General features: G+C 39.8%; 2 protein-coding genes across 3 annotated transcripts in view; one reads left to right on the forward strand and one right to left on the reverse strand.

The window, feature by feature from the left end:
• Positions 1 to 12,041, reverse strand: part of LOC128507893 (gamma-aminobutyric acid receptor subunit beta-2) — a 70,341-nt gene extending 58,300 nt beyond the window's left edge. For both annotated transcript variants that reach the window (XM_053479035.1, XM_053479034.1), the window contains exons 1-3: positions 11,857 to 12,041; positions 11,636 to 11,727; positions 11,051 to 11,118 (exon numbers count right to left, since the gene is read on the reverse strand). In XM_053479035.1, coding sequence (XP_053335010.1) covers positions 11,051 to 11,118; positions 11,636 to 11,727; positions 11,857 to 11,936 — 240 coding nt within the window. In that variant the 5' untranslated portion in view covers positions 11,937 to 12,041. The remainder of the gene's footprint in view (positions 1 to 11,050; positions 11,119 to 11,635; positions 11,728 to 11,856) is intronic.
• A 10,630-nt stretch (positions 12,042 to 22,671) lies between these two features.
• gabra6b (gamma-aminobutyric acid type A receptor subunit alpha6b) overlaps positions 22,672 to 26,880 on the forward strand; it is a 17,309-nt gene continuing 13,100 nt past the window's right edge. Inside the window, exons 1-7 of the mRNA XM_053478359.1 lie at positions 22,672 to 23,001; positions 23,094 to 23,206; positions 23,926 to 23,993; positions 24,545 to 24,765; positions 26,180 to 26,262; positions 26,372 to 26,515; positions 26,795 to 26,880. The exon at positions 26,795 to 26,880 is cut by the window's right edge and continues 67 nt beyond it. Of these exons, the coding sequence (XP_053334334.1) occupies positions 22,967 to 23,001; positions 23,094 to 23,206; positions 23,926 to 23,993; positions 24,545 to 24,765; positions 26,180 to 26,262; positions 26,372 to 26,515; positions 26,795 to 26,880 (750 nt within the window). The 5' untranslated portion in view covers positions 22,672 to 22,966. The remainder of the gene's footprint in view (positions 23,002 to 23,093; positions 23,207 to 23,925; positions 23,994 to 24,544; positions 24,766 to 26,179; positions 26,263 to 26,371; positions 26,516 to 26,794) is intronic.

Raw genomic sequence — 26,880 nt, forward strand, 5'->3', positions numbered from 1 at the left:
ACTCGGAGGGGGAATTATGTGAAAATGCTCTTCATCGACTACAGTTCTGCATTTAATACCATAATTCCCTCCACACTTACCAACAAGCTGGAGCACCTGGGACTCAGCTCATCTATGTGTCAGTGGATCTCCAACTTCCTAACTGGCAGACCACAGGCAGTAAGGATGGGCGGACATGTCTCAGCCTCCCTCACTCTCAGCACTGGAGCCCCCCAGGGTTGTGTTCTGAGCCCCCTGCTGTACTCTCTGTACACCCACGACTGCGTGGCCACTACCAGCTCCACCACCATCATCAAGTTTGCTGACGACACTGTTGTGGTGGGCCTGATCACGAACAACGATGAGACGGCCTACCTGGAGGAGGTTGGAAATCTGGAGAACTGGTGCCAGAGAAACAATCTCCTCCTGAACCTCCTAAGACAAAGGAGCTGATAGTGGACTTTAGTACAAAGCAGGTGAGGAACTACCAGACCCCCGTCATCAACAGGAGCCCAGTGGAGAGAGTGGACAGCTTCTGATACCTCGGTGTTCACATCACGCAGGACCTGGCATGGTCCTGTCACATCAACACCGTGGTAAAAAAGGCCCGGCAGCGTCTCTACCACCTCAGACGCTTGAGAGACTTTAGACTGCCCTCCAAGGTGCTCAGGAATTTCTACTCCTGCACCATCGAGAGCATCCTGACGGGAAATATCACGACCTGGTTCGGGAACAGCACCATGCAGGACAGACGAGCTCTACAGAGGGTGGTGCGATCAGCTGAGCGCATCATCCGCATCGAGCTCCCTGACCTGCACTCGATCTACAACAAGCGGTGCTTGACCAAGGCCAGGAAGATCGTGAAGGACCTCAGCCACCCCAATAACGGACTGTTTACTCTGTTGCGGTCTGGGAAGCGATTCCGCTCCTTGAAGGCCAACACAGAGAGACTGAGGAGGAGCTTCTTCCCGCAGGCGATAAGGTCTCTCAACCACAACCACACCACTATGCAGAACTACACAATATTTTCATAATTGGTCAAATCTATCAATCTTCTTACATCCATGAACACTATGGACAATTACACGCTCACCTTCCTTCATATATACACTACATGTCGTACGTTACATCCTGGACCATTGCACAAAGACACTTTAATAACCTTGCACACCTACCTTCACAACTACACTACATTTTACAGTTTTACGTTTACATCCTGGACCAGTGCACAAAGACACTTTAATAACCTCTGCACTAAGACACTTTGTTCCATGCATATTTGCACACACCGTAAAGTATATTTCAATTTGCACAGTATATTTCTATTTTGTACATCCTATTTCTATTTTTATTTTTAGTTCTATTTTTTCATAGCACATTTCTATTTTTATTTTTAGTTCTATTTTTCCTAGTTTAATTTAATTTTGTAATTTAATTTCTATCGTATTTCTTTTATTCATATTTATTTCTTATTTGTAAAATTTAACTCTCTTTTAGGGTCAATGGCAGTCGTATAATGCATTTCACTACATTTCGTACTGTGTATGTTTGTGTATGTGACAAATAAATTTGAATTTGAATTTGAATTTTGTAAGACCCGCCCATAAACAGCTGGCCAATAAGACTGTAAGACCCGCCCACATACAGATGGCCAATAAGCCTGTAAGCCTGTAAGACCCACCCATAAACAGCTGGCCAATTAGCCCATTAGACTGTAAGACCCGCCCATAAACAGCTGGCCAATTAGCCCATTAGACTGTAAGACCCGCCCATAAACAGCTGGCCAATAAGCCTGTAAGCCTGTAAGACCCACCCATAAACAGCTGGCCAATTAGCCCATTAGACTGTAAGACCCGCCCATAAACAGCTGGCCAATAAGCCTGTAAGACTGTAAGACCCACCCATAAACAGCTGGCCAATAAGCCTGTAAGACTGTAAGACCCGCCCATAAACAGCTGGCCAATTAGCCCATTAGACTGTAAGACCCGCCCATAAACAGTTGGCCAATGAGGATGCAACACTGTAAGACCCGCCCATAAACAGCTGGCCAATAAGCCTGTAAGACTGTAAGACCCGCCCATAAACAGCTGGCCAATAAACCCGTAAGCCTGTAAGACCCGCCCATAAACAGCTGGCTAATGAGAATGTAAAACTGTAAGACCCGCCCATAAATGATTTGCCAATAAGGATGCAGTCCTCTAAGCCCCGCCTACATTTGTGTCAGAAGTGCAAATTAAAAACAGTTGTTTGGTTTGAAATTATTTTTATTCACTTAAAATTTTTATTTTCCTTTTTAATATTGTTGTTAAACTTTGAAATTATTGTTCAATGATTTTTTTGTCACAAATCTAATTCCATATTAGTTTTGTTATTATTAATGACCTTGAACTTTTCTTTGTATTGGGCGCTGAAGCAGGATTAATGTTTAGATAACAGTTTTGAGGAGCTCTCAGCCTGTCCCGGGGGTCGGGGGGTCAGAGGGTCGGGGGTCAGGGGTGGCTCAGCGCATTAGGTGTTGGATCAGGGGGTCCTGGGTTTGAGCCCTGATGGTGCTGCATGGCATGTGGACGGACCCTATACCATCCAGCTTGTACCAGAGGATTTGTATAGAACTGTTTAGGCCAATCCCATCAGAGTAAGAGATTACATGGGGGTAAAATGGATGGTTTTTTCAGGATCATTATAACAGAATATGGCACAACGCTGTGTTTGTCGTTGATATCACACAGAATATCTGTGATCCTCACTGGTTTGTTTTATATCTTGTTCTTCCAGACGTTTAGCAGGTGGATGTAGGAGAAGGAGCTCATTTGCATTTAAAGCTACAGACACTAAACGCTCGTTTGTAACCGGAGGGATTTTCATGCACGCCGCAGCTCATGATCGGAGCAATATATCAGCTGGAACATTAACACACACACACACACACACACACACACACACACACACACACACACACACATTGTTCGGACCTTTGAGACCTGTGTTAACTTGTTGAAAAGGAGTATAATATGTGACCTTTAAAAGTCTAAGTTAAAGTGTTTCCCTTACGGATACTAAGAACTCAGAAGCTGAGAACCTTTAATTAGAAAATGAACGTTTAAAAACCCCTGAAGAAGCCTTCTGGGGGCAGTTAGTGTCCCTGAGTATTTATCACTACCTTTACGACTATTCAGGAACTCATTAGACCTTAAATTCTTGTTTTTAAAGAACGTCTCCGTGAGACCCATCTGTCATCAGTACATTTACAATTACTGTTATATTCATCAAACTGAATTTATCAATGAATCTACATGCGTGCATTATGAACGTAACATATTAGTGTTTGTATTTTCATTTATTTTTGTATTTCTTCACTACATTACTACTAGTTGTACTAAAGGCAGTTTGTTAGAAAACCTACAGACTGTGATATTTATACTGTGCTGATATATATATATATAAAGTTATTGTATAAATATCAGTTTTGTTATTTTTTTTCTAAATCATCCAGCCCGAGCGAGGAATTAAAAAAGAAGCCGATTCTGTTCTCTGTTCTGACAGTAAACTTCACAGGGCTTACGATAATCTGATTTGTTTTTGAGCATTACACAGTGCTCATCTCTAAATTCACCATTTTCAATCTCCTCGGAAGAAAAAGCCTCGTTCAATTCCCAAACGTTACATGTTGTGCAGCGTTCGTTAGATTATATAATAATGTATAATAATATACTGCGACTTCGTACTCACATAATCAGTGACGGCTTTAAACCCGCTGCATTGACTCATGTTGATGAATCATGTACAGCCTTTTAAGAAGACCCAGATACACACACACACACACACACACACACACACACACAGTGTCGCAGTGTTTTGAAAAGGTTACAGCCACATGCTGACAGTCATTAATCCACTGGTTCTCCCTCCAGCCGTTAACATTAAAATCGAGCTTCATGATCGTCCAGAAATGTGATTTAGGTTTCATATCGGGTTTAAAAGCTGCAATCAGAGTCGTCAAAATGTACATTAATAGTCGACTGATCCAAAAGATTCGACAAAAGTAATACAGGAAATAATTATAAGCGTCTGTACTATAAATAAAATAATATGTTTGACGGATGTGAAACAGTATAATAATTATTATAATGAATATATAACGTGTGTCAGGGTGAGTGAAATGTTTTTTTCTCCACTCAAATGACTCGAAACTAGACTCGGTCTTCAAGTCATAATTACACAGAAAATATCATGATTTACAGTTTGACTGAATCTGCTGTAAGGTTTATGATTCACAATTTGACTCCAACTTATAAAGCGTTTATTTTTAATTCAGTTGAGTTTTAAAGTTTATAATTAAGGATTTGCACTTTGACTTAATTTTTGCAAAAGTGGTGATAACATACAGAAACAGACAACTCCCCCAAAATATCTCAATTAAATATATTTACAGATCAGATGGATGAAATGAAATAACTGTCAGGGTGAAATGTCCATATAATAATAATAATAATAATAATAATAATAATAATGCATTTCTTTCTCCACTCAAATGACTCAACACTTGACTCGGCCTTTAAATCTGATCATTCATAATTATGTCTTATAAAATGATTGACAGTTTGACTGAATCTGTAAGGCTGAGGATTCGCAATTTAATTTAATATTCAGAACCTGTGAATTATAATTAGATTTAATCTTCTAAAATTATGATACACAATTTGATTCAGCCTTTAAATATTATAATTCATAATTTTATCCAGAATTCAAATCTTATGATTCACAATTTCAGAATTTATTAAGAAGCTCCACAATTTGACTCCAAATTAAAATCCTATTATTTTTAATTCAATTGCGGTTTCGAAGCTTACAGGACGACTAGTAAATCTGTCTTTAAGGTCTGGGGTTTGTAACTTGACCTTATTTGACTCTCACCTCGACTCATTACTACCGAAATAAATGGAGTTTTAAAGGCCTACGTCTCTCTAAACGTCTCTCTACCTTTAAAAGCTTCTAAATAGTAACTTGACAAACTTCACAGGTTGCGTTTCTCGGGTTTGACTTCAGGATGTACAGATACAGAAGTCACTAATGAGTTTTTAAAAAGAGAAAATGAAAACTGAACAAAAGAAGGAGGTAATTATCAAACTTATTAGTGATGAAAATGTGTTTTAAAAATGGAAATATATCAAGTTATATTGAAGAGAGAGAAAACTCATAGTGAAGCTGATAAGAAACAGTTTAAATATAATTAACTAATATATTTCCACATTAGCCAGAAGTGAATGATAGATAGATAGATAGAGAGAGAGAGAGAGAGAGAGAGAGAGAGATTCAATCAGCATCGCCTCATCTTGTCTTCCACACTCTTTCAGACGGCAGCTGCTCAGTGAGCCATCATGCAAACTGCCTTATTCATATCTAATTAAAGCCATATGGAGGTTTCTCAGTTGTGTTTCGAGCATATTGAAGCAGCGGCTGGGTCGATCACACACCAGAGAGGATGAGTGTACCGAGCACATAATTCAGCTCAGAGCAAACGGGAGCATCCTAACAGAACCAACCCTTACATACCCTTACAAATATACAGTTTACCAGCAGGACGTTGGTTCAGCTCCCTTTCTCGTCTCCGTCAGGGGGAACAGATCACTACAGAAGCCCACGTGGGTCCAGATCATTTCAGCGGTGAGACTCTAGTGGGAGAGACTGTGACTCTGGACTTTATATTTATATATTTTTGGCCTGGGGCTGTGGACTCGACTCCATCTCTCTGTAATCTGGGATTCTACACACAACCTTTTGGACTTAAAACAGAGGCTGTAAGTTTGGAGCTCTAGGCTCAACTCAGATCATGTGGTACTGAAACTCTGGCCTCGAGTCAGGCTCTATCCTCCAGGGGTCTGGAGCTGACTCGGTCTCTGTAGTCCAAACCTTAGTGTGGCTTTAGACTCGACTTGGTCTCTATATATTGGGGAGCCCTGGACACGGCTCTGTCTCTAGATAATCTAGACCTAGACCTGGGAGTTTAGACTAAATTTGCTCTCTAGGACTCGGGTCATTGTGTGAATGGAACTGAGCAGACACTCTACAGACACAGCACTCTGGACATTACTTGGACTAAACAGGTTGAGATCCTGAACTTGAGTCTAACTTTATGACTTTCACTCTGGTTTTGGTCTCTTAGTCTTTTTGGTTTGTGTCTCTGGCCTTGTCCTCTCAGCTTGTGACTCCGGAGACAGATGGAACTTTGAATTTGACTCGATTTCTACAGCTTGAAACAACCGACTAGACCCTGACTTCAGTAAATTTTGGAAGTTTGGACTCGATTAGACTTTACGTAACTCTGGACTCACTTTGGCGTCTGTGGTTTAAGACTGGAACAGAGTCTGGAGTCCTTCTGGTCAGATTTTCACTTTGGATGTAGGCTGGTCTCTACTCCGGGACTCTGGGACTCTGGGGTTTGACCCTGATGTACGGCTTGACCCAGACTGGACATGGATTGACTCTGACTTCACTTCAGAGATATTTAATTCTCAGTACGTTTCTCATGGCACGCTCATTTCTTGGTCCTCTCAGGTTCCCCTTTCAGAATCTCAGAAGCTTTCCTTGTGTTTATCCTCAAAACATCGATAAATTAGATTTCTCCTTTTCTCTGAGCCTGTGTGGATCAATGGAGAGCACACACTTACCTTTAGCTTCACCTTATTGACAACCTTACGTTTTTTATTTGGTGAAAAATCAGCCCTGTGTTTCTCAGGGGTCGTGTCCTCCTCAGCACCGGCTCGCAGGAGCCCGAATGCTACAGAGTCAGGATTAGATCATTAGGTTTATCAGGAGACCAGGATCTATAACCTGATACAGATTGGATTTGATGAGTTTATTATGATGGATCTGATTGTACGTTAAGGTCAGGTATGACTTTACCTTCATAATCAGATCTGACTTCACCATTATTACTGGTCCACCATTAGGATCTGACTGTAGAACCATGAAGGAATCCGAGTGGAAAAATTCGATCAGATCTAACTGTATCCTCAAGTTTAGATCGGATTCCCAACACTGAAGTCGAATTCTTTACTAGAAATTAGATTTAATTTTACTGTCATGATCTGAACAATCTGGGAAAACACACACACACACACACACACACACACACACACACACACACACACACACAGACAGTTCGGAGGGAGAAACGTGAACCCCGGCTCTGCGGCGCTGGAACACTTTGGCCCTCAGATTCACTTTTGCTCTTTTATTTGTATTTCAACATCTCCATCATGAATCATGTGCACCCTGCAGCAGTGAGAAGAACACGACCTTCCCAGAAAACACAATGTCAGGAAGCTTTAGCCTCAGCACCACCGCCTGTAATCATGTTTAACCTTTTATAAAGCCTGCTGTAATCACATCATACCTGCTGTAAACTTCATACTGCAGAGTAATGCGCTCCATTCGAATAATCCACTTCCAGCGTTTAATAAAAGACATAAAAATGTCCACTGCAGCGCTTCGAACCCTGCGCCTGCCCGAGCATCTCTCCGTACCGACGGACCGTTTCTCCACACTTATAGTTAATATTCTTTACAATATCTTTAGTTATTCTGATTTTGTTGTAAGGCTAATGTAGCTAAGCGCTGGTGGAGTTTATGAGTTTAACGCTAACGGCTCAGAGTTTGTTTAGTACATAAATTACACAACTACATTAATACAATACCATTTCTATGTTATTGTTATTATTATTATTATTATTACATGATTATTAGTTCATTTGCTTATTATAACTATGATATAAGGAAAAGTTATTAATTAATAAAGATGACCTCATTAGTTCTACAGGTTTAGTGACGTGGCTGTTTGTTACTGATTTGTATTCGGTTCCTCAACTTCTGTCCGGCTCCGTATCTCTTTATTTCCCCTCGTTTATCTCGGCTGTGTTCACTGATCCCTCGCTCGTAGTGTCAGGGTTATGTGTGTGTGTGTGTGTGTGTGTGTTAGCCGCAGGGAGCTGCATAATGGTAGTGTAGCGCAAAAGAAATGTTTAATCCAGATGAGTGAGTACAAACACTGAGCCTTCAGAGCAGCGAGGCACGGGCCCTGGCCTTGTAATGACATCATTTAATCTCTCTCTCTCACACACACACACGCACACACACACACACACACACACACGCTTCAAGAGCATGGAAAGATCCATATGTGGTCTGACAGGCAACAACAAATTACACCGGTCACGCCTCCTACACTATGACTGACAGGTAGATAAGCCACGCCCTCTTCACTAAGACTAAAAGGTACACAGTCCACACCCACTTTCATTACGCCTGATGGTAGGTAGAGAAGCCACGCCTCCTTCACTATGACTGAAAGGTACACAGGCCACACCCCTTTTTATCATGTCTGATGGTAGGTAGACAAGCCACGCCTCCTTCACTATGACTGACAGGTAAAGAAGCCACGCCTCCTTCACTATGACTGACAGGTAGAGAAGCCACGCCTCCTTCACTATGACTGACAGGTAGATAAGCCACGCCCCCTTCGCTATGACTGAAAGGTACACAGGCCACACCCACTTTCATTATGCCTGATGGTAGGTAGAGAAGCCACGCCTCCTTCACTGTAACTGACAGGTGCAGTAGGCAGCGTGTGTGTGTGTGTGTGTGTGTGTGAGACAGAGAGTTCCAGAGCTGTGTTAACTGTAAGACACACAGACGTGTACACAGTATTATGGATTATGAAGTAGATGATGTTCTGCGCTCTGGTTTAATCCCACCGACGCTGAGGAAGAGAACTGACACACGTCTGTGTATCTCCAGTTTGTTTGAATCTCGAGATGGTTTTGAGTTGGATTGAGACCTGGCAACCCTGCGACAGGATATTAACCTGGACCGCAGTAGAACACAGTCAGGCATAAACGGCTCAGGAGCAGCTGTGTGTGTGTGTGTGTGTGTGTGTGTGTGTGTGTGTGTGTGTCACTGTATATCAGCTGCTGTAAATTACAGACCCAGTGGACAGTCGCCTGTAGCACGAGCGCGACAGCGTCTAAACCTCACTCCGCTGGAGGCTGCAGGCGTCGTTATTAATGTTGTCCTGAAACACGGAGCGCTGCAGAGACGAACCTCAGAAACTAATGTTTAATGGAGGAATCAAGGCTCCGAAAGGACGCGCGGCGTGACATGATCGTGCAAAGTGGGCGGGCCTTAATTATTGCAGTGAACTCGTTAGGAGCGAAAAAAACAACAACCGCTGAATGCATGCGTTTTCACCGAGAGATTATTTATTAAAATGACTTTTATGTACAAAGTGTTGTGTCAAGAATTTTGCTAAACTTTTTACACGTTTGTTTGGGAAAAGAAAAGACGCAAGAGCTGTCGCTTTCTAACGTTTCGCTTTCTAATGATACACAAACCGGAAGTGGAAGTCTTTAGATTCATTTTAACTAGCTCTGAACCGTAACAACACCACTGCCTTTACCTCAAACACACACTCACCCCCACACAAACACAAACACACTCACACACACACACACACTCACTCGATCTTTGTGTCTCTCTCGCTCACACACAAACCACAACATCATCACTAGGGGGTGCTCTTGCATTCAGAAAAGTCTTGCGTCCCCTCCCGGCATGCTCGTCTCTCTCTCTCTTTCTCTCTCTCTCGTCTCTCTCTCTCTCTCGTCTCTCTCTCTCTCTCGTCTCTCTCTCTCTCTCTCTCTCTCGCCTTCTCCGTCATCAAATCCTAATAAACACTCTGACAGCAGCTGACATTACTCATCGGCCTCGTCTCATTATCTCTGCAGATTTTACTGCCCTCAATGAGTGTGACACTAAAAGTGCATTTAAGTTTGCAAACGAGCCGCGCTGTAATAAAGTTTCTAAAGTCTTAAACAGAGCAGCAGTACACCTGAGGAGGGGAGGAAGGCGGAGCGGACGGATCGGGACACGACCACCTTCAGGTCCACGATTAAGGTGCATCCTATTCACTTGGCAAAGAGATGAAAGGCGACAAAGCCGCGTTTAATAAATCGGTGCAGAATTAACACCTTCTATGTAGAATTAACACCCACTGACCTAAACACTGATTAACATCTAACCAACATTATGAACTACAATTCAGTCAATGCTACGGGTGTTTAATGCAATGTTCTGGGTATTAATTAAACCCAGTAGGTGTTAATCCACCAGGTTAAAGGTTACCTCAACACTGTAGATGTTTAAGCCTTCGCACTGAAGGATAGTTGGACGATGCATGCATGATTATTTCAGATTTATTTCATGCTAACAGTGTTTAATTCATGTTCTACCTTAACACACACGTAAGGTTAATGCGACATCAGACACACTACACGTCAATCCAACAACTCAATGTTAGCTTAACAGACTAAATACTAGTGGTGGTAATCCACGCCTCCTTCACTGAGACTGACGGATACATACAGTATATATAGGCCACGCCCCCTCAGACTGAGAGTTTAAAGGTGTGATTATAGAGACGGTGATGTGACTGATCATGACGGTTCCTCAGACAGCTGTTGAAGGTTCTGCGGAGAACCCTACGACACGGTGTTGACTATTGGAAAGCTTTAACAGTGACACGACGCAGTGATGCGGTAGGTGATTACCCCATCAGTGTGGGCGTGAACTGAACACATTAAGGGTTCATTCAAACCTGTAGGTGTTTGAAACCGTACCGTAGGTGTGACCTGAGTGCATTAAAGGTTAAATTAATACTGGAGGAGTTTTAAACATCACTGTAAGTAAGTGTTAACACAGGACATTAAAGGATAAAATCTACACTAAGAGTTTAAAACTGTACTGTAGGTGTTCGATGAGGGTCCTCAGGGTTAATTCAACACTGTACGTAGGTGTTGGATGTAAATGTTCGGGCTGCATTCAAAACATCCACAACTTATGAAAAGCGTCTTCGTCTTGGACCGTGAGTGGACTGCATCGGCGCACACGTCTGTCTCCGCACCACGATCCGACCCCCCGACCCCCTGACCCCCCCGACCCCCTGTACCCTCCTGTGTGATGGAGATCTCCCAAATGGCAATCACTTGGGAATGATTTAACACCAGCAGGCTACTCACCATGTTGACTTCTGATACCATGTCTATGCTGGCGATGTCGATGTTCATCCCCACTCTCACTGGAGGACCTGGAGAAAGAAGAAGAAGAAGAAGAAGAGACATCCCCAGTTTTAGTAACACAGACAGGACTAAAGACGATCACATGATCACATGCGGTTCTGTTGACCGGATCAGGACCGAGAGCTCGCTCCATCAGAGTCGTGCTGCTCCATCAGGAACTCATCAGGAACTCATCAGGACGACGGTCTCACACTCTCAGCAGGGACCTGAGTGCAGCCCAGGAGGGGACCGATGGAGGACCGTGATACGAGATGGACCGGTCCGAGGGGTGTATCAGAGCACCGGGTCAGAGCGGGGGGGAGGGGGGGGGGGGTGTTGGAGGAGGAGGGGGGGGGTGTTTGAAGTCGTACTACAGGTGCGCGCTCTCGGTGTGTGCGCGCGCGCGCTCTCCATCATTAAACACATCCACTCTGTACACACACACACACACATACAGACTCATACACACACTTACACATCCACTCTGTACACACACACACACACACACACACAGGATTGTTTATTGATTGATTAATTGATGATTACCTCCGAAGTCGGGTCTGAGCCGGATGTCGTATCCCTTCAGCAGTCGGTCCACAGTTTCCTTCACCAGAGACATATTGCTGGGATCATTCACACTTCAGCACAAAAACACTCCGATTAGCGGGAAACACACACACCGGGCTGGCTTTAAACTCATCTTATTAACTGTGTACGCGCGCGCGCGCGCGTGTGTGTGTGTGTGTGTGTGTATAAAGGTGTCTTACCTTTGCGCACAAGCCACCATCACGAATAAAACCCAAACCCGAGCCCAGGTCCATTTCCTCCTCCTCCGGAAAACAGACATGATTTTATAGAAATAGATTCTTTAATATTTAAATGATAATTATAATAATGTTGTTTATATATTTGTGTTCCAGATTTGTAAGAAGACTGAAGAGATGCAACTTCTTCTGCCCGGTGCGGTGAGAGAGCTGGGTTTGCGCATGCGCAGTGGCGCAGCCGGAGGAAGAGAGCGGCGTTTAAAGGGGCAAGAAGCAGCAAGAGCAGCGCGCGCGCGCGCACACACACACTTAAACACACACGGGTCATCATCATCATCATCATCATCATCATAATAATAATAATAATAATGGGCTTTAATATACAGAGAATGTTCACTTCACCAAAACATTATTATTATTATTATTATTATTATTATTATTATTAAACTGTATAATAAGTGTTAAACATAATAATATAATTTATTTCAAACATTATTAACTATTTAAAAACTTTGAAAACCCTTTTTTTAAGGTAACCTTTTTACATATCACTTTCATTAGCTTATTATTATTATTATTATTATTATTATTATTATTGGGAGTAAGGGTATTAGTATTTATTTATTCATTCATCGTCTATACCACTTTATCCTGTATACAGGGTTGCAGGGGGCGGAGCCTGTCCCAGGAGACTCAGGGTACACCCCGGACAGAGTGCCAATCCATCACAGGGCGCACACACACACACACATACACACACACATACACACACACCAGGCAATTTGCGAGCACCAGTTAAGCGACCCTGCATGTCTTTGGACTGTGGGAGGAAACTGAAACACCCGGAGGAAACCCACCCAGCACAGGGAGAACATGTAAACTCCATGCAGACACACACACACACACACACACACACACACACAGACTCGAGGTGGGAATAGAACCCTCGACCCTCCACTTGTAAGAGCACGGTGCTAACCACTAAGCCACCGTGCCGCTATTATTATTAAACCCTAATTAGAGCTTTTTCCTTTTCTCAACCTAAACGAGCCGGTTTTGATTTCTTTTTAAATTGTATTAATTTAACTTTGTATAATGTAATAACTTGTTACTCAGCATATTAACCCACTTCTACAGTATTTTGTTAGAAACATGGTAACCTGGCACTTTTAGGGAGTTTTAGCGCGCTGGACGGAGCACAAAGCCACTGAGTGTCTCAGTCAGGGTCACCTTGCAAGAGTGAATCACGGCTGAGAGAAAATCGCTAAGTACCTTATTTCTCATTTCCTGATTTCTTCTCAGTGCACACACTGATAACTGCATTCAAATTCTGTTGGAATAAAATGCAGTGTAGCTAAGCTAAGCGCTGGAGGTTGATGTGAGTTTAGGCTTATTGTCCTGTCTGAACACTCTACTCTGTCCACTTGTCTGGCTGATGATTTGAGGTTCTGCTGAAGGTTCTGCTCCTTTCATTCAGTCCATGGTGATGTAAAACTGGCCAAGACAGGTGTTCCAACATCTTCCAACTGCCTCTGTCTTGATGGTTCCTGGGATGTTCCTGACCATCAGAACAGTGAGTTAGTATATATATATATATACACTTTCTAACTCCATGATTGTTCCTGATTTTTATTTCTTTCTACATTGTAAAGGAATGCTGAAGGCGTCCAAAAAATGCATTAATCTCCTTTGAACAGTTAATGGTGAGATGTTTCTGCTACTTCTGCTCTGTAAAGACTTCATAACGCCTCTAATCTGAGGAGCTGTTAATTGGTCATTTTTCAGGCTGATAACTCTAAATGAACTTCTGGTCTGAGACAGAGGTAGGTTTTGGTCTCGCCCTCCTGGGACGGCCTTCATGAGAGCCAGTTTCATTATATTGTGTCTTAAAATAACAACTAACAGTTGTTTTTCTTGTTGTTTTTTTATTACCTAATTCCATATGTGTTATTTTATAGTTTTGAAATCCCCAGTATTGTTGTAGAATGAAGAAAATAAATCACTAAACAGAAACAAAGAAATTTGCAAGTGAGCCCAAACTTTTGAACGGTAGTGTATATATATAGACACATTTTATTAAATATACACCAGTTATGGTCAGTGGTTTTAAAAGTAATAAATTATTCATTTAAAAACTATCGACCTGTCACTTATAAACTTGGAGGAAAACAACAGGCTGAAGCTCGACGCCTCCTGGATTCGGAGGCCTGTGGACAACGGCCCAATCGACCCAGTGCTTCATTTGTTATTGCTGACCGTGAGCAGACGTATAAAAGGAAGTCATCGTCCATTAGCAGATTGGTGTCTATAGTGCAGAATATAGAAACTCTATATCAACTTTCCTGTTCAATAAAAATCAGATTAACCCCACGAGCTGAAACCAGAGAGCCTTTAGATATGAACTATAACATTACATACGTTTAGAGCAATGTTCGTATTCGACGTTGCAGATCGCTATCACTGCACACACACTCATGAGGACGGTCAGCCGTGTCTCCATGTCAAGCCTCGACTTGATTAGATATGTTACGTCACTTAAAGGTGCCGGTTTTAAAAAATACATAGATTTATGTAAATATTCTTTAGAAACCAATTTGTTGCATTAATTTCTTGTTTACTTCTCAATTACACATCATATAAATATGACATCACAAATAAAAATATATAATTTTCCTTTAGTTTTAGAGTTCCTTTAGTTTTATATTTGTTAATTCATAGTTTATGAGCAAGTGTATTGTTTGTATTAAGTGTATTTGTTTAATTTAATATGTATTTAATGTTTCTTTTCTTCCATTTTTGTGCTTCATATATGTTTATATTAATTAATTTAGATTTTTTTTTTGGAGGGGGGGCTTTTCTTTCTTTTTCTTTTTTTTTTTTTTACATCCTTATTTTCTATAATCTACTCACTACACACTGGAAGAGCTTGTCTGTTCTGTTACGGTTAGCTGTGCTCCGTCTCCCCCAGCCCTGATCCGTCTCCCTGTGTAGGAGCAGCAGCATGGCCACGCCTCCGTGCCACCTCCACCATGCTTCTCACTGTGGCTCGCGCCCTTAGTGGTGGGTTTTTCTTAAACATATTGCTTTGAGCCGAGGCCAAAATGTTTAATTGGGTTTTCATTATACCAGAAAAACCTTTATCAGACGTTTCTCCACTTCTCACCCCTTCGTCCATAAACTCCGGCTGTGTGCAGTGGTCAGTCTGAGGTTGTCCTGTGAACTCTTGTCCTGTGTCCTGTTTCTCTTCCCTTCCATTCCTTAAAAAACTGATTATATTAGTCGTATTTGTGAAGTGTACAGAGTCGGGTCACAGCTTGACCCTAATGAGCTTTGCTGTTGTTATGTCACTGCTGATTCTAATTTAGGCCTTTTGCACCAACAGGGGGTGAATACTTATGCAAATAACAACTTTTTATTTATTTATTTATTCTTTTTTTTTCTGTAAATGATTTTGTCAACTTTATTCATTTTGGCTCCACGACATCTTTAGGTAGAATCAGTGGTTTATTTTCTGGCATAAACTTGCTGGTTATTAATGACACTAATAAAAAATAATAAATAATTAAAAATAATATTTTAATAAATGTTTTTTTTTAATATTGGTTAGATAAAGGAATATGACAAATTTAAGAATTACTAAAATATAATAATAATAATTATAATTATAATAATAATAATAAATATTTTATATATATATGTATATAATAAAATATAAAAAAAATTTTTTTTTCAATATAATAATAATAATAATAATAATAATCACATTGCGGTGTGTGCATGTGTGTGTGATGTAGCGGATGTAATGAGGATGTGATAAAAACAGTCTGTTTATTTTTACCCGCGTGTCTGTCTGGTGTGTAATTTGCGACGAACAGATTTCCGGGATTTTCCGCCTGCCTGGTTACGACCACGGATCAGTTTACTGTAACTGCTGGAATTTCCCTAATCTTCATACATTCAATCTGTTTTTATTATATGTCAGTTTTAATGCTGTTTGTTTTTGTGTGTGTGTGTGTGTGTGTGTGTGTGTTTGTTTGTTTTTGTGTCGTATTTATTTTTGTGTCTCTGAAGCTGCGTCAGTCACGAGGCCGTCACGCTGTTCCTCTTCACGCTTTGCCCGTTCACCGTGGCTTTCCTGGCACCGGGCACGCTTTTGGATGTGGATTTTGGCATCGATTAGGTTTTGGCAGCGAGGACGTGCCAGCACCGGCCGTCTGTTCGGCATCATGGCGCAGATAAAAACCAGAAAAAGGAAGTTCTTTATCCAGAATTCACACTTCATTACTCGCCTCCTCCAGACCAGGAGAAGATAAACCTGCTGGTCTTCACTGAGGATCGCAATGGAAAATTTTCCACACTGATTAGTTTCCATCCAGAGAAACCTGGTTTATCAGTAACCTGCTCTCTAATGCTACGGCCAGAATCAGATGAAATCAATGCAAAAATAATGAAGCTAGGATTCGCCTGTCTTTCGGGTGACGCGTGTTACAGCCGTGACTCCGACGATTTCCTTTTGCTTCATCAGCTGCGCTCATGGATTTCAGCTCAGCAGCACTCGATACTCCAATCTCTGTTTTTCTGTTTCATTCAAATTAATCCAAAGAGAAAGAAAATCGTTGAACGTAATTTCATTAACAATGTGTAAGATATTGAATGACTGAGTGAGATGTTTGGAGGTTTTCAATTAAGTACGAATGCGGTTAGAAGAAACGATACAAACTTGAGTGCTGCTCACAACTCCGCCCACAACTCCGCCCATAACTCCGCCCTCAAACCTTACCCTAACTTGTGCGGAATAAGGGGCGACCTCCGGTTCTAAAACATGAAGCCAACGCTGCAGCACCAAAACGAATGAAGGCTCGGGTTAAAAAACACGGTTTTAGTTTCCATCGCTACTGTAGGTTTCACATTCATGCCAACTGTGTACGGGGTGAAATTTTATTCCACTCAACAGTTTTAATTATATTACGTCATACAGTCATGCTAATTTGACTGAGAGCTGTCTGTTTGCTAAGCATTTTAGCTAACCAGCTAAGGGGGATCGTTGTAGTTTAACTTGCCGCGAGAAATGTAATGAGTTGGCACGAGACATGCGTGGGGTACGGATGACCGAGTGCATTTAAACACATTAGCTCATGAATTAACATTAGCCACCTCCACATATACTCTAACCTACTTTTGCAACTATTTGCTCCACCCATCTGCCCATTCATGGATTAACTGCGGTTGAGTTGGCACCAACACAAGATGGTGACGGTCTGAGTTCCTACAGCTGAGCCTTAAAACGTCTGTCCAGAAAACCCTCCTTGTGACGTCACTGAGCGTTTGTTCATTCGTTAACATCAAGGACAATCATAATAATAATAATAATAATAATAATAATAATAATAATACAGTAATGTGCATACAGTATAATCTGCATATACAGTATATACCAATAATTCATTAATATTGATCTCTTTAAGAATAACAGCGTCCGTCTGGTAAATTAATCAAATCACATTTACTCTTTATGATAAATTCTGTTTTTGTTATAATATACATTATATTCAACATTTTATTTCAGTCATATAAAGATTCCACAGTAGCAGCAACTCAATTAGCACATCCACATCACCTTACTGTTGTTGTTTTTTTTTCTATAACAGCACACCTGGAAGTGTTTTAAGATTAAATTACTTATCACACGCACCTTTTAACAGCACAGTGACATGATCATTTTTTTAAACATATCTGGTGTCAGAGCGCGGGGTCAGCCAGGATACAGTCGATATATAGCGCCCCCTGGAGCTTTGCTCAAAGACTCAACAGTGACAGTTCTGATCAGTAACCCAGAGCCCCAATTAACACAAAGCTGCCATGTTTTTGCAAAGAAAAGTCACAGAGTGTGTGTTAATGCCAAACTCTTATAGAGGCTCAAAAATCTGATATAATAAGTCGATTGAATCTTTAATGTCACACCCCACGCCAACCCCCAGGGCTGTCAAGTATGGTTGTTTTTATTTATTAATTTAATTTAACTTACTTACAACATATTGTATACCATCAATTAAGTATAAATATTGCATTAATTAAAATAGCTAGCTAAAACATTGTCTTGATTGCTTTGTAACAGAGCGCTACTGCCCCCTAGGGTCAGAATACTTATTTATTTATTTATTTATTTATTTATTTATTTATTTATTCACACCAAGAGGCAAAAATATTTATATTTTTGGTTGTTGTTTTTTTTTGCACATTTAAAAAAAAAAAAACTTTATTTTTTATTTAAAAATCATTTTAATTCGGCAGTTACTAAAAAAAAATAATGTTTGTCCTGACGGCCCTAATGTACCCAAATATTCATTAACACACACTTCTACACACTCGACCTGTTATACAGGCCAGTCCGTACGCGTACATTTGCTAACTATAGTCCATCTCTTGCTCTGCAAAAGTAATGGCACCCCTTTCTCTGATTATCTCTGAGAGAGAGAGACTAGAGCGAGGCCGGTGACAGAGCGAGTGTTTACAGCTGCTATAGCGTCAGTGACATCAGGAACTTTATTACACATAATCCATAAAAATAAATGTATAAATTTATAAACTATACACAGATAATCTACTTCTGTTTTACCGTAACACACACACACACGCACACACACACGCACACACACACACACACACAGTGATATGTAATGATGGAGGATGATCTTGTTTATTTAGGAACTATATGTTCAGCACATTTCAGTTTCAGTCACATGACAGGTTTAATACTGATCACGTGACCTCGTCTTCTCCAGTATTTCTGCGTTAGCGCCCTTTGTTGTGTTCTGTGTGTGTGGCTTTATCGGGCCTCAGCCTCCATACGGAGCGAACAGAAAAACATTTGGCCGCAGCAGCGTGGTGTCGGCCGCGTTAGCGCCCATTTGGCACACCTTTATCCCGCGAGTTCGCATTCCGCTCGCCAAATCGGCTTGGGTTCCCTCCCAGTTCTCATTGATCTGCGTCCGGCCTCCACTTCCTGCTCAGCTTCCTGAATCTGTGCCATTTAGGTTTAAAATCCTCTCGTGTGACGGATATATTTACCCCAAGCTCCACGATTAACACCACCGCATGAGGGAGAGGGAAGAAATAGCTCGACTTTATTCAACTGTAAATGAACAAGCGGCTGTTTTTATTTTTTAAAAATGTACATTTATAGATGCTTGAAATTTTTTATATAAAAAACAAAAAAACTAAACGTACACAACTCAATTTTATAATGTATATGACATTCCATAATTTGTATATATATTTTTTCTGTTTTGGTTCAAATGAGATGGTTTTCAAAAAGCTTTGCGAAGGAAATAAATAATTAAATAAAAATTGATAATTAAAGGTGACAAAAATGCACTACAGTAAATAACTGCAAGAAATGAAATTATTAAGAAAATAAATACAATAAATGAATATGAAAAGGAATAACTGATAAACACTGAGACAATAAAACAAAATGAAGTAAAAATCTACATCCGCATTTACATTCATTTGTATCTTGGAAAATCAGGTTTGACCAGATTCTTTATTTTTAAGTTTGCTTGTTTAGAATAATTTTTTAGTAGCTGTGCACCCAACTTTGTTTGCATGGAATTAAATTTTACACTCTTGAGCTTGTTTTCAAATATGTACAGCGCCATCTGTTGAATTTTGAGATGAACTAACGATATTTTCAAGGTCGATTGTTGTTTTCATGATATAAGGGCGTTTTCCATTTAAATTTCAAATGAGTTTATCTCCTCTTCCCATGGGCCGATTGCAAAGAAACAAAGCCTATACAGTATGTGACCTGAAACTCGGCCGAATACACCTACTATATAAAAACTCAATCCCAATTCTCTCAGTAGTTTTTATGTGATGCTGCACAAACAAACAGATGGACAGGAAAAATTCCAAAAACATCTTGATGCGTTCTATTAACTATATCACATCCCCCAATAATATTTTTTTTACAAATATCTTCACTGTACAGACACGCCCACTTTACAATTTTATTATATGTATAGATTCTTCCCTGATTTTATCCCCACTCTAATCGTATAAGCCCCCCCTCCCCCCCCCCCAATCAGTAAAGGTCACCAGCCTGGGAGGACGAAGTGTGTGTTAACCTTCTATACATACAAAGACACTGAGATCATCCATTCAAAATCTACCCACATTCAGGGGCTGTTGTGCTATCCGCCCCTTCCGCATGTCTGAGCTCTCAGAGGCCTATGATTGGCTCGTGTCGCTATGATTGATGTGAGAACGGGGAGTTGCTCCAGGAGGCGCCGTATCCTGGCTGACCCTGGGCTTGACCACGCCTCCTAATAAACGCTGGGATACGTGAAGCATAAGGAATTTCACCGTGCAGTAATGTACATGTGACGAATAAAAGCTTAACTTAAGTTTTGATTTAGAAGTTTTATTCAATCTTGGCTAAATGCTGAAACTTTTCACTTAAATTCCTCCAAAATTTAAAATGTAACATTTCCGAACCATAAATGCAAATTCCATTACTAAGACTGAAAAAGATTAAGAGAAATATATACTAATAACGATAATAATAATAATAAAAAACAGACCACAGCTTTTTTATAGCAAAAAAAAATATATATATATGTATTTAAAATATATTACAAAATATTTTGTTGTATTTCATCAGATATTTTGAGCATGAAAGTGAATTATTCTGTAGTCATGCTTAGTCTTCATCAGAACTTTATTTTACACTGAATGATTGTTTATGAATCTAAAGCTAATTTAAACCCTTGTTTTTTTTTTTTTTAAACCGAAATCATCTCTTTTCGTGTTATATTTAACCAAACGTCTGAGTGTTTTGGCTTGAGGACTTATCTGTTTTTAGAGCTGCTCTCCTTTCAGATAAAATTCAGAAGATAATCTGGTTAAATAAACCCTGAGCGAGTGTTTATGTCTTTGGGATTTAACGAGGAGATCGCACTCCTCTCCTCGTATCGCTGTATTAACTCCCAGCTCAGGCTTTTGGCTTTGGTTCGTCAGAAGAGCTGATTTTTTATTTATTTTTTTGTCCTGGGTGTAAATATAATGAGTGCTTGTGGGACGACGTAATTGGCTGCAAATCAGCTTCAAACAGGATCAAATATACTTTAAAAATGAAGCAATAGGGAGGAAACGACGAGTCCGTGGCCGACGGGCCGCAGTTTTAAACTTCCTCCTTTGTTTTCATGCCTCGCCGAGCGACTTTACACCGCGGACTCCTGCGTCGGATCCGTTTGTGTTGTTATGAGTTCCATCGTCCTGAGAGGTTTTATTACCATAAAGATTCTGTTTACACAAACGACTTGGCCAAATTCAGAGCAGGTTGGATCACCACTGATCCCTGAGTTACCTCCGGGCAGAGATGGAGTTACTGCAGCACACGTTCTGCCAAAAACTCCGAATTTTATAACCTGAGACTCCGCCTCCAAAGGAAATAAACAGAATCAGGATTCAAGCTCCATCTAGTCACACTCGCTGGTTCAGTTTATACGCGCTATTTTAGCTTTTGTTTTAGATGAATAAAGACAGGAACGCCCAAATAGCTCCGCCCCAAACTCCACCCTGAACCACACCCGTAGCCCCACCCCAACCTAAACACCATGTTGTCTTCTTGTGCAAAGTGATTCTAATGTGAAAGTCTATGAACATGGACTTCGGTAGGTGTTATGTAGCATACATAATGCCTTATAAGCACCAGCTGATGACTTTATGACATCATACTTCATAATGCATTATAATGTCAGCCCAAAAACAGATAATGCAGGCAACGTGTTTATAACGAAGCAGCGTATAACGACATGTTGTAACGCTCTATAAGTTAGTCATGAAGCTAAACCTGCGTTATTACTGTATTACTATTACTGTATGATCTGCAGCATGTGTGCTTATGACAAACTAATGCAGGGATCATACCTGCTTAGGACACGCCTTAGGAGGTCTTATGTATGCTCGAGGCATTTAGACGGTAACACATAAGCTTTGAAAAGTGTTATAAACAAAACTCTAAGTATTTATAAAGGTTTATGCCTGCCTACGCTTGTAAAACATGTTACATACATGTATATGACGAAGATGCTATAAATGCGTAAATAAGACATTAGGATTAAAGAAGTATACAGGGTTGGGTTTGACCCGAGAGGCATTATTTATTCATGCCTTATTTTTAAATATTATCCATGTAACCTAAAAGTAAGCTAATAATTGCTTTATGTCAACACTATAATTAGTTATGTGTGACGTATCAGATATTGTTAATAAATTTAGAAAGCATCACGGATGTAAGATTCATATATAACTTCTTACATTCGATCTTATGAGATATTACTGTATGTAAGCTGTGTAAAGTGCATTATGAGTACAGGGTTCATGTATAGCTGCGTTATAAAATCCCATATAAACAGATGAACAGATGTATGAATGTCATCTATAAAGAGTTATGTACAGTATGTAAATTTGCTTGTCTAGTGCCAGCATTATAAAGTATTATGTATGCCATGTCATGTGCTATTGTTGCATTTATAATGAGTTATAAATACTTCAGTCATAAGAAGTGTTACTGAACCAAAGAAAATTAAAATTAAGCGAATGAACACACACCAACACACTTCTCTTCATCCATCAAGCAGTGTTGCGTGGGCTTGATTTGCAGACTGGATCCTGATTGGCTCTCGTGTTTGATGATGTAATAACACTCTGACGTTTTTAAGGCGACCTCTATGAGCTCGTGCTGTTGCTTAAAATAGCTTTAAATCATTTAGTTTCAATTTATAACACCCTGGAGGTAATGATAAAACCAAAACAGCCGTCTGACGCACTTAAGACTCAACTTAAAGGTGTAAATGTGGGGGTGTAACTTAATGAAAGGTGAATAAGAGACTAAGATCAGGATATAAACCGATTAGGCGTCACAGCCTCGCTTGGAGCTAATGGACTCTGTTCTTAGTTTTGCGGTGTGGTTCTCCAGCCGAGCACAAAAATCGCAGAAAGTGTGCTCCTTTTCCTGTATCCGCCTCTGAGCGATGAGCTGTACACACCACCAGCTGACACGAAGGACACACACACACACACACACACACACACACACTCAGGACCAGCCATGGCTCTCATACACATTCTCATTCTGCTCTCGTGGTAAGTAATAAAACCATCGCTTTATTATTTAATGACTTTTAACAACTTTTAAAGCTTTTTATTCATGATGATGTTGTGTTTCGTTCGTGCAGTGCGGGGAAAGTTTGGTCCGAATCTGACCCTCAGTTCTATCTGGACAACATCACACGGATTCTGGACAGATTACTGGACGGATATGACAACAGGCTGAGACCCGGATTCGGAGGTAAAGACTGCAGCTAGAGCTAATTATTATTATTATTATTATTATTATTATTATTATTATTATTATTATATCATAATGATATCATAGGATGATATCATAACTAATAATTTAGCATATTATTATATATCACTTTTTATGCATAATATTCATACTTAAATTGTTATAATATTTAATAATATAGTAATAAATAATAATTTATTACTATTACTAGTACTACTACTAATAATAATACATAAATAAATATTGTGGTTTATCACATGACACATTGCTCACGTAATAAACACCCCAGGTATAGAGAAATGTCCTGAGGATGTCAGAAAGCTTGAGAGTTTTACTTCTGACTGTAGCACAGTGCAGGCTGACACTGGAGACTCCTTCCATACATGCTACATAAATAAATGTCTTGTAACTTAATGAAAACTTTACCGCTTTTAAAATTGACTTTAAATTATTATTTGTGGACTGTTCGGTGTACATGCCCCCTTGAGTGAGCTGTTGCTATGGAAACGATAACTGTTACCTCACTCCTCCTTGTGCTTGTTGAGTTCTGAAATTTTTTAACACTTTTATGCCCGAGATTAAGGCTTGGAGTAAAAAAGTAAAAAATATAATAATAATAATAATAATAATAATATCATTGTAATAATAAAATATTAAATTGGCAGGGATCTTGTTCTTAACCCTAATTTATTAATAATTATTTAATATCTTGCACTCAGGTCCCGTCACAGAAATCAAAACAGACATCTTCGTCACCAGCTTCGGTCCCGTGTCTGACGTGGAAATGGTACGTGAGTAAAAACAGTCAGACGTGTGAAAAACATGTTTTTGTTATGTACCTATGACACGTGGGCGTGTTGATCACCGTGCTGATCGAGACTTTTGGATTCTCAAATCTGATTGGTCAGAAGGTGATGCTTTGTTTTCTTTGATGTGGATCCGATCATAAGGGACGTGAGATGAGAGAAAACAGAATGACATGAGAGAAAAAGAAAAGCAAATGAGGAGAAACAGTGAAAAAGAAAGAAAGAAAGGTTATAACTAACAATGCAAATCAAACAAGTGAAATGAAAAATAAGCAAATAAATAAACAGAATAAATATATTAATATAATCTATTGAAACTATTCATTTACTCTTTAATAATGTTGTGTATTATGCAAAAATTAACATATTTTAATACTTTTTATTGTTTTACTTAAAACAGAATGTAAATTTAATAATAAAAAATATATAAAAATTTTAATTATCCGTATTTTCCTCCATGTAAATTAAACTGATTTGTGTTTTTAACGTATTAAAGCTTTTGTATTAATGCAGTTATTGTTTGAGTCCACAGGAGTACACTATGGACGCGTTTTTCCGTCAGACGTGGGTAGACGAGCGTCTGAGGTTCGAGGGTCCCATCGAGATCCTGCGTCTCAACAACCTGATGGTCAGCAAGATCTGGACTCCAGATACTTTCTTCCGAAACGGCAAACGCTCCATCGCTCACAACATGACGACTCCGAACAAGCTGTTCCGCATCATGCAGAACGGAACCATCCTCTACACCATGCGGTAAACAACACGACCCGCGCTCTGGCACACGCTCGGCACATACTCTATAATACTCCACAAAAAACACAACAATAAACTTCTGTCTAAAATTCTGTTAAGATTTATTGTCTCGCCCCTCCCCCACTCACACAGCAAGCCACTGGTATATATATGGTTTTCAAAAAAACTACATTTAATTATGAAGCGATTGAGAGACGAGCTGTGGAACAATCGAGTAATAAGGAAAGACAAAATAAAAATAAAAAGAACAAGACGAGATAAGGTAATGGTATGACAGTAATGATAAAATATAACAAGACATGATAAGGCAAAACAGGGCAAGATAAGATACAGCAATGATAAGATAGGACAACTTTAGATAAGACAAGCTAAGACAAGACAAGATAGGGACAAAACAGGGCAAGATAAGTAAGATACAGCAGTGATAAGATAACTTTTGATTGACAAGCTAAGACAAAACAGGACAATATAAATAAGATGGGACAAGACAAGATAAGACAACATGGAATAGGATAAGGTAGGACAGGAGAAGAAAAAGACAATGGTATAATACAATGATAAGATATGACAACTTTAGTTAAGACGATAAGACAAGACAAAACAAAACAAGATAAGAAAAGAGAGAAAAAAACAATTTAAGGATAAGACAAGTATTTATAAGATAAAAGGACAAAGCATGACAAGACAAGATAAAATAAGATAAGATAAAAAAAAACAAGACAAGATATAATCAAATAAAATAAGATACAATAGATTAATAATGAGATAATAAATATAGTTGAGTGCAATAATAAGTGGGCCCAAGCACTTTGTAATCGTGCATGTGTGCAGGTGTGTATGAGGTGTACAGCAAAATTTCATGTGACTCCCAGCATCCTAATAGCAGCAGAATCTAAGACGTCGGCCAATTTTCAGGACTTTGGCATGTTAAGACCCCAAAAAGCCCAGAATCCTGGGAGAAGAGAGGACTAGAAAAAACGAGACAAGACAAGACAAGATGCGGTTAGTGGATAATGAGGTAAAGATGACACAACATAGGGTAAGATAAGACAAGATAAGATACGGTGAAATAAGATAACAAGGAGACAAAGCAAGGAAAGGTGAGTTTATAACAAAATCTAAATAATATTAATATAATAACCAATAATAGTATAAATATCAATTATAACTATAATAACTAAGTATTAATATTAATATATAATCATAATCCAAACTAGCAGGGTAAATGTAACAATTTAAGTAAAAATAAAATGTAAAAATGTGTAAATATAACTTAAAAAGATAAAGTCTGATATGATTTAGTTGCTTGGTATTTGACAGACGGCTGGACAGTGACATCATGGCTGATTGCAATATAATGAGCCACATGTTTATGAATGAATGAGTTTGTGTTTGTGACCTTCATCTCCCTCAGATTGACCATCAACGCCGAGTGTCCGATGAGGCTCATCAACTTCCCCATGGACGGACACTCCTGTCCCCTGAAGTTTGGCAGCTGTACGTCTGTTTTAATCTCACCGCATGTCACCGTCTGTGTGTTGAATAAAATAGTGATCAGAATCTTGCTGATTTTTGACTTCACCTTCTCGCCTGTGTCTTCACACAGACGCTTACCCCATGAGTGAGATAGTGTACACTTGGAAGAAAGGGCCCTCGTCGTCTGTGGAGGTGCCTCAGGAGTCGTCGAGCCTCCTGCAGTACGACCTGATTGGACAGACGGTGTCGAGCGAAAAGCTCAAGTCCAACACGGGTGAGACGTGAGACCATGACGGTATTAAAGAGAGGAACAACTTATCAACAGATGGATCATTTGGGCAGAAACAAATAAAAAGAGCATTGCTGCTGCTGCATTAAAAATGTGAGATTATCAAACATGCTAGTGCCAGGTAGAGCAGCAGAACTCTGTAAACTCATCTGATGGCTAATAAATCTGACAAGCTGAGAGGATAAAAGTAAATTCAGCATTAAAATGTAAATCGTGTTTATTTCTAATTCTAAATTCAAACAAGTTCCTGTTTGTCGTCTGCAGGAGAATACATCGTCATGACCGTTCACTTCCATCTGCAGAGGAAGATGGGCTTCTTCCTGATCCAGACCTACATCCCCTGCATCATG

Source organism: Clarias gariepinus, chromosome 19 (genome assembly GCF_024256425.1).
Source record: "Clarias gariepinus isolate MV-2021 ecotype Netherlands chromosome 19, CGAR_prim_01v2, whole genome shotgun sequence".
NCBI lineage: Eukaryota > Metazoa > Chordata > Actinopteri > Siluriformes > Clariidae > Clarias > Clarias gariepinus.